The 8155-nt window shown below is 46.7% G+C and overlaps 1 protein-coding gene across 1 annotated transcript in view; it reads left to right on the top strand.

The window, feature by feature from the left end:
- LOC108228395 (alpha-mannosidase 2) overlaps positions 1–7598 on the top strand; it is a 10785-nt gene extending 3187 nt beyond the window's left edge. Inside the window, exons 6-24 of the mRNA XM_017403942.3 lie at positions 220–303; positions 551–678; positions 757–930; positions 1120–1306; positions 1611–1788; positions 1873–2063; positions 2136–2333; positions 3202–3316; positions 3446–3513; positions 3587–3755; positions 3832–4068; positions 4275–4403; positions 4482–4596; positions 5363–5496; positions 5663–5804; positions 5889–6022; positions 6394–6588; positions 6872–6982; positions 7072–7598. Coding sequence (XP_017259431.1) covers positions 220–303; positions 551–678; positions 757–930; positions 1120–1306; positions 1611–1788; positions 1873–2063; positions 2136–2333; positions 3202–3316; positions 3446–3513; positions 3587–3755; positions 3832–4068; positions 4275–4403; positions 4482–4596; positions 5363–5496; positions 5663–5804; positions 5889–6022; positions 6394–6588; positions 6872–6982; positions 7072–7236 — 2854 coding nt within the window. The 3' untranslated portion in view covers positions 7237–7598. The remainder of the gene's footprint in view (positions 1–219; positions 304–550; positions 679–756; positions 931–1119; positions 1307–1610; positions 1789–1872; positions 2064–2135; positions 2334–3201; positions 3317–3445; positions 3514–3586; positions 3756–3831; positions 4069–4274; positions 4404–4481; positions 4597–5362; positions 5497–5662; positions 5805–5888; positions 6023–6393; positions 6589–6871; positions 6983–7071) is intronic.
- The last annotated feature ends 557 nt before the right edge of the window (positions 7599–8155 follow it).

Below are 8155 nucleotides of genomic sequence, written 5' to 3'. Positions count from 1 at the left end.
GTCGACGGAGGGTACGATCTCTTCCTGTCGACGGAGGGTACGACCTGTTCCTGTCGACGGAGGGTACGATCTCTTGCCAACAGATCGAGTGATTGGTCCGGCCAGCTGCCGACTCGGTCTCATGATGACTGGCTGATCGATCAGACCTGGGCAGATGCTGATAGATTGATGGAAACCAATCAATTGTTTTATTGATCGCAGAATGATTCTGTTGTGCAGGAGGAAGATGATCTGGGCTGAAGTCAGTTATTTCTCCAAGTGGTGGAGCGAGATCGATGGGCAGAAGAGAGCGTTGGTCAAACGGTGAAAACATGAACACAAAAAACACTGAAACACAACAAAGTCAGTGGTTTTAATATGAAAATCTAAACTTTTAAATTTGTTTTTAATAAAATTTCTGTTTCACGTTTCTGTCCTGAAGGTCAAGAACAAAGTAAAATCAACATTGTGTTTGTTTTGTTTTTTAGTCTGGAAGTTTTTTTCCACCGCACATTAACAGGAAGTTGTTTTTTCTGCTTCCTGTTTGTAATGCTGTGCTTTGATTGGTCAGCCTGGTGGAGGCGGGGCAGCTGGAGCTGGTGACGGGCGGCTGGGTGATGGCGGATGAAGCCAACTCTCATTACTTCGCTCTGTTGGATCAGCTGATGGAGGGCCACCAGTGGCTGCAGACTCACCTGGGTGCTCACCTGTCTCGCTCGTGTTTCTGCTCATTGACTCCGCCCACCAGCATCTCTAACACCAAATATTTGTTTGCAGGAGTGAAGCCGAGCAGTGGCTGGGCCATTGATCCCTTTGGACACTCCCCTTCCATGACCTACCTGCTGAAGGGGGCGGGGCTTCGCAACATGGTTGTCCAGAGGGTTCACTACGCTGTGAAGAAGCACTTTGCTCAGCAGCAGACGCTCGAGTTTCTATGGCGACAGAGCTGGGGTGAGAGAGAAAAATAAAGTTTAGTTTCAGGAGGAAAAATGAAATGACTTGATGAGCAAACGCATGAAATTCAAACCTTGTTCAGATTTTAAGACAAAATAGACAATAAAACACAGGAGTATAATAAATACTGAATATTTTTAAAACAATCGGTGATGATTGTTTAACTCCTCCCACTCTGTGTTGTAGACTCCTCCTCCAGCAGTGACATCATGTGTCACATGATGCCTTTCTACAGCTATGACGTGCCGCACACATGTGGCCCAAACCCAGCGATCTGCTGCCAGTTTGACTTCCACCGCCTGCCAGGGGGGCGTGTCTTCTGTCCGTGGAAGATCCCGCCTCAGCCAATCACAGACCAGAACATCAAAGAGAGGTGAGCAGGAGGAGGGAGGGGCCAAAAATATATTTGGGACTTCCTTTGTAGTAATCTAAGGTATGACAGAAACACTTTTATTTAGGCAGAAACAGAGCTTTCATGTCCATTTTTAAGAGCAGAAACTCTGAGCTCAGATTTAGTGGAAGTCAATGAGAGATTGGGTGTGTGACCTCTGACCGGCGGGGGTATCGGTCGGGGGGCTATCGGTCAGGGGGCTATCGGTTGGGGGGCTATCGGTCCGGGGGGTATCGTTCTGGGGGGTATCTGTTGGGGGGTACTGATCAGTCTCTGGTTCCCTCAGAGCTCTGGTCCTGTTGGATCAGTATCGCCAGAAGTCTCGTCTCTTCCGCTCTTCGGTTCTTCTTGTTCCTCTCGGAGACGACTTTCGTTATGTGGAGTCCAGAGAGTGGGACGCTCAGTTCAACAACTACCAGAAACTCTTTGACTACTTCGACCAGCATCCAGAGCTGCACATCAAGGTGAGCAGCAGGGCCACCTGGTTAATCTGAAATTAGTGAGGCTACGTTATCAGCTCATCGTTCTTCTTCTACTGTCTGTTTCAGGCGCGTTTCGGGACTCTGGCTGATTACTTCGCTGCTCTTCATCGGCGGCTGAGCACGACGGGAACAGCTCTGCCGACACTGCGTGGAGACTTCTTCACATATGCCGACCGAGATGACCACTACTGGAGCGGATACTTTACATCCCGACCGTTCTACAAACGCCTGGACCGAACCCTGGAGTCCACGCTCAGGTGAGCCTCGGGGGCGTGTCCGTACCTGTGTTCATTGTTTCTGCTCATCTAAACGTCTCCTCTGTCTCCCAGGGCGGCTGAAATCCTCTTTAGCATCACGCTGGCAGAAATGCGTCGTTTCCGTGGCGACGGTCGGCTGGTCGAAGGTTTTCCTGCACGTGAACACTTCCAGCGTCTGACAGCTGGGAGGCGGAGCTTGGGGCTGTTCCAGCACCATGATGCCGTCACCGGAACCGCTCGCGACCCTGTGGTGATCGACTACGGCACCAGGTGGCTACTTCCTGTTACACAGACAGTTAGCGTGTTAGCATGTTGGTTAAAGGAGGTTCAGTTTAGTGTTGAAAGATCCAACACTGTTAGCTTCTTAGCATGTTAAAACTAAAGGCTAAACGATAGAATTAAAACTTTTATTGAGCCTAAATATCCAAAACATTAGCTTTTACTCAGTGTTAGAACAAACTCATCCTGTTTTCTGAAGTATGCTAGCAAACTAAACTGCTGTTGTACCTCGCATTAAAAAAAAAAATTAAACTTTTAATTTCCAGAAACTTTCTGAAAATAACAACAAATTCTTCCACAGCATAAATGTTGATATTTAAAGAATAAGATAAAAGTTAAATGTTATAAACTCACTTTAAACTTGAACAGTCATTTCAGAATTTTAAATTTCAGTCGCCATGTTAGCATGTTAGCAATCTTGAAGGCGTACAGATGTTCTGTGTTATGATGTGATAAATTTTATCCTTTAAAAAAAGATGTTTGTGGAACTGTAGGACCTGTGTAGCCTCTTTAGCGTTAGCCTGTTTTGTCTCATTTTTCCCTCCATGCTCTCTGTTGAAGGATGGCGTCGCCGCTGAAAATGCTAAGAGGTAACATCTCCATTGGTGTGAGCAGTTGGCGTTTAGCATTAGCATCCCATCCCAGCCTTTCATTTAGAGCTATAATCTAACAATAATCTCCATCACTCCATTTATTTTGCCTGTTGCTAGCCTGCTATTAGCATGTTGTTAGCCTGCTGTTAGCACGTGGTTAGCAAGTTTGGTTGTTGTGAAGTCATGGTTTGCTAGGACGTATTAAAAACTTTAATTTCTAACGTTTGATTTATGAATGAAATGCTGACGTCTGGCTTTTTTTACAGGTTGTTTCACGCCATCCTAGACCTGCGCCAGGTGCTGCAGAGCTCCGCCCACTGGCTGCTCCTGTTGGACAAGAGCCAGTACCACCACGACCAATCAAACCCCTTCCTGCAAACGGTGACCTTCGACCCCTTTACCTGTTGTTATTGTGGACTAGCCTGAGCAGATATGGGTTCACCTAAGCTCACCTGTGTTAAACATGAAGGGTTTTTGTTGCCAAGCTGATCCTGTGATGGTTTGTTTTAGGACGAGGTGATCTCTGCGCAGGACGCTCTGCCTCAGAAGATGACGCTCGTGCTCAGTGATGAGCCCAGGTAAAGGGGCGGGGCCTAAACAATCCTCTCAAATTATGGTTACAGGTGTTGGTTATTGTTTTTTTTGCTGTAGGTCTTTGGTTGTCTTTAACCCGACAGAGCAGCTCCGTACCTCCGTCATCAGCGTCGTCGTCGATTCTCCAGATGCTCATGTTGTTGTTGCAGAAACCCATCAGCCAATGGCTAGTCAGATCTCTGCAGTGTGGGCGGAGCCAGGCCGAGTGTCTGCCGAGGCCTTTCAGGTGAAGAATGAATCATTGATTTCTTTATTGATCACCAGACATCGTTTTAATCACCTGTGTTTGTTTCGTCGCCAAGCTCTCCTTCATTGCTGAACTTCCTCCTTTGTCCCTGGTCGTGTATCATGTGACCAAAGCACCTCCTGGCTCCACCCCCCGAGCCCGCTACAGTGTCCATCGTCATGGCAACCCACTGTCCATTCAGTCTGAGCACTTCCAAGTGTCTGCTCTCAAAGGAAGCGAGGTCAACACCCCTCTGTCTCTGAGCAACAAGCACCTTCAGATATGGAGCTCCCCTGAAACCGGCCTGCTACAGGTCCGACCTTTCAAAATAAAAGCTTGAGTAAAGAGAGACTTGATGATCAGTAACTTTAAAATGTTATCCAACTGTAGAAAAATATAAGAAGTATTCAGTAAAAAGTGCCAAATGAGTAAGAAAATCTGCTGAGTTACATATTAAACTGGAAAACTGTATTGTTTTAGTCATTCAGTGTTGACAAAATGTTTTATTTTGAAATTTAGAAGGTCCGCCTCCAGTCCGGTCTTGTTCATCAGGTCCAGATCCAGTTCCTGTGGTACGGAACCAGAAGCTCAGCACACAAAGACAAGAGTGGAGCGTACCTGTTCCTGCCGGGGGAGGAGGGGCCTCAGGTGAGTCTGATCCATCAGAGCAGGACTTTCTCTCTGTTTTCTGATTCATCGTGAGTCTCTCTCACCCCCCCTCTACAGCCCTACTCATCTTCTGAGCCCCCCCTGGTCCGGGTCACCAGAGGTCCGGTCTTCTCTGACATCACTTCCTGCTTCAAACACTTCACACACACGGTCCGGCTCTTTCACCTGGACGGTAACGAGCTTTTTTAAATGTTCAAATGTTGGTTTGTTTGCCCTGAGTTCTGCCTGTCAGGTTCTGCCTGCAGGCTCCATCATGCTCCATCAGACGACAGGAAGTAGGTTCGAGGTCACGTTGTTCAGAACTTCCAGGAAGCTCCTCCCTCCTCCTGCGGCGTTAAAACGGGTTTCTTCCCACGTGTCCTCGTTCAGATGTTTGCTTCCCTCACTGCGACCAGACGTGTTTATTAAACCGACTGAGACAGAACACGCCGTTTGGCTGTGAATAACGAGTGAACAAAGGAAACGTGTCCCGGCAGCCTCTAGCTGCTTCTCAGCAGAGCAGCAGAAGCAAAATGGCTCCATTAAAGCTTATAACCACGCCCACAACAACTCCTGACCAATCACACGACACTTGGAGAAAGCCCTGGAAGAAACGGGCCAACCCGGGCCTTGGGTCGAGGAGCTGCGAGAACAAAACGTCACGAGACTGAGAGCCGACTTCCTGTCCTCTGATGATGGAAACAGCAGAGGAAACAAAGTTTCTGCGTCTTTAATATTAGATTTAATTTTTAAAAATATTCTGTTATGAAGAACCGTAGTAATGACTTAAAATATTAACGTTTACTTTCAGTTTTTACTCTGTTACGTCTCATTTATTGTCTGTTAGTATTGTATTTATATTTTATCGTACTACTTTTTGCTGATTGCGTTTGTTTTTCAGATAAAAATGTTGCTTTAGTTTGTATCTTTACAATAAGAATCTTGTATTCCTGCCCCAGGGCATGCTGGGAAATCCCTGGAGCTTTCCAACATGGTGGACATCAGGTCAGAGGTCAACCGTGAACTTGTGATGAGACTCGTCAGTGATGTCAACAGTGGCAACCGTTTCTATAGTGATCTCAACGGTTTCCAGGTTTTTACCGTCTGCTTTTATTTTGACATGCAGTGAAACCGTCCAATCACAATCTGAGGAAACTAACCGTGAAGCTGTTTGTAGAGTTATTGTGTTACAGCTGGTTACAGCTGGTTAACTCGTTTCTGATCTAATGATTGACGAGCGTTGTGATTGGTCGATGCAGATGCAGCAGCGCCGGACCCTGGAGAAGCTCCCCCTGCAGGCCAACTTTTACCCGATGAGTTCTTCTTCCTTCCTTCAAGACTCGAAGAGTCGCCTGACTTTGCTGTCGGCTCAGAGTCAGGCCGTGGCCTCGCTGCGATCAGGTGAGACCCAGCCTGGTCTGTATGGGTGACTCACCTGTTGGAGCATCAGCAGTGTTTCCCTGACTGATCTCTGTACCTGTACAGGTGAGCTGGAGGTGGTGTTGGACCGGCGCCTGCAGCAGGACGATAACCGCGGCCTCGGTCAGGGCGTCACCGACAACAAGCTGACGGCAAGTCTCTACCACCTGCTGCTTGAGGAGCGGCAGGGCGTGGCTCAGGTGAGGGGGCGGGGTATAATGATGGGGGAGTTATTGGTTGATCATCTGTGATGAACACCTGAACTTAGTTCTTTTTCTCTTTGAAACTGAAAGAAACAAAAAAGTGTCACCAGCTCTGAAACATGACACCTGTAGGCGGAGTCCAAGTGTCAGCCAATGAGAAGCAGATCTGTTTCAGTTTTTTTTTTCTCAGAAAGTAGGCGGGGCTTATAAATGTGAGTGCTGAAATCCAGGTATTAATCACACCTCGTAGGTACAGGTCCTTCTCAGGTAAGGGTCTGAGTGGATTAAACCCAAACTGAGTCAACCGGGATCAGAACCAGGTTCTGCCTCCTGATTAGAAACTCATGATATGTGTTCTGTCTTAACAGGAAGTGGGAGGAGCCTCAGTGGAGCACCTGTCTCTGCTCGCCCACCTGGACTCTCTATCTCTTTGCCACCCACCAATCCCCATGGTTGCCCCGAGCGACAACCAGCTGCCGAAGCTGCGCCCCTTCCTGCCGCTGCGCTCATCTCTGCCTTGTGACATCCACTTGCTTAACCTGAGGATGCTGGAGGACCCACAGGTGAGTGCTGAGGTCAGACAGGTGAGACTCCGACCCGATGGACGGGGGAGACTCGGGGCCAGATGTTTGAGTGTTTCTTACTCCTTAGTTTCAACCTAAAACTAATTTAAAAGCTTTTATTCTGAAAGTTTAGTGGGTAAACAGCAGGTGGGGTGGGGGGTGGGAGGCGGCATCTGGATTCTGTTCAGAGGATCTGGGTCGGTACCGGTCCAATCAGAGGAAACTAGAACAGTTCTCTCATTTTCAGGTTTAACTGAAACAGTAAATGTTTGTATGGTAACAGGAAGCAGGAAGTCCATCACAGGAAGTGGCTCTCCTCCTCCACAGGAAGGGATTTGACTGTAGCTCCGCCCCCAGTCCTCTGCCTTCATGCTCGTGGAGTGCGCACGAGGAGGTAATCCAATATTTTCATTTCAGTCGTCAAACTCTTATTTCTTTGTTTGTTTTTCCTAAAAGGATTTTTGTTTGTTTGTTTGTTTCCAGGTGGACCTGGAGGAACTTCTTGCTCCTCTTCGATTTCGTTCGCTCCGCCGTTCAGGTCTCACTCTGCTGCGTGACCACGACGAGCCAGGCTCCGCCCACCAGCAGCGGCATGTTGCTAGGCTGCGTCCAATGGAGATTTACGCGTTCCGTGTTCAGATTGACTGAGAACTGAAGGGGCAGGGCTTTGATTGACCAATCAGAGCGCAGCTGTTACAAATCAGACAGGAAGCAGGAGGGTGAGGTTTTCACAATAAAAGCCATCTGAGGTCAGTTTATTTATTTACAAAAAACACTGAAGCTGTTGTTGCTACGGCAACACTTAGTAACCAATCGACCAGTGAATGTGCGTTTCCATGGTAACGCTCTGTTACTGTACTTCCTGTGAAGGCGGTGAAAGGATTTTTATTGTTACCTTGGTGAAAAAGGGAATTCTGGGAAATGTAGGCTTTTTTTTTAGAGAGTTTCTATATTTTCTGTAAACTGGTGAAATGATGAAAATGTGAATTTATTAAAAATGATGTAGTTTGTTTTTTTGAGGGGGGTAGATTTAATACAGAATAAATTATTGTTTGAATCAACCTCCAGGTGTTTTATTTTGCAGACAGGAAGTGATGCAAGTTTTCTTTTAATGATGAAAAATGGCTGCTGCTTTTAATTTGTACAGGAAGTCAGAGACTCTCCATCCTGTTGATTTGTTTTTGTAACTTCCTGTTTGTTAGTAAATAACCTGATGAACCAGAGGACAGATCTGAACAGCTGATTTCCTTTTGGAGTCAGTCCAGTTCAAGATGGCCCCCAGAGCTAATCGACCTTAGCTAACCCAAAGATAAATTATAAAATAATTGATAAATGTACGTAGATAAAATGAAATGATCGCCTGCCCTTCATGCAGCGGGTGATCAGAGAAAGAAAATGACATCGTCGTCCAATCAGAAGCTTTAAATCTGGTCTTAATCGGTTTAGTTACATCTTAAATTTATTCATAGGTTTGTTTTTTATCCTTCTTTCTGCGTGTCTGTGGTTCTGTCTGAGGAGCTCAGATCTTACTACAACTCCCATCATCCATCAGTCTTGTTATTTATAG

Source organism: Kryptolebias marmoratus, linkage group LG14 (assembly GCF_001649575.2).
Source record: "Kryptolebias marmoratus isolate JLee-2015 linkage group LG14, ASM164957v2, whole genome shotgun sequence".
NCBI lineage: Eukaryota > Metazoa > Chordata > Actinopteri > Cyprinodontiformes > Rivulidae > Kryptolebias > Kryptolebias marmoratus.
This window is presented reverse-complemented; position numbering and strand designations above follow the sequence as displayed.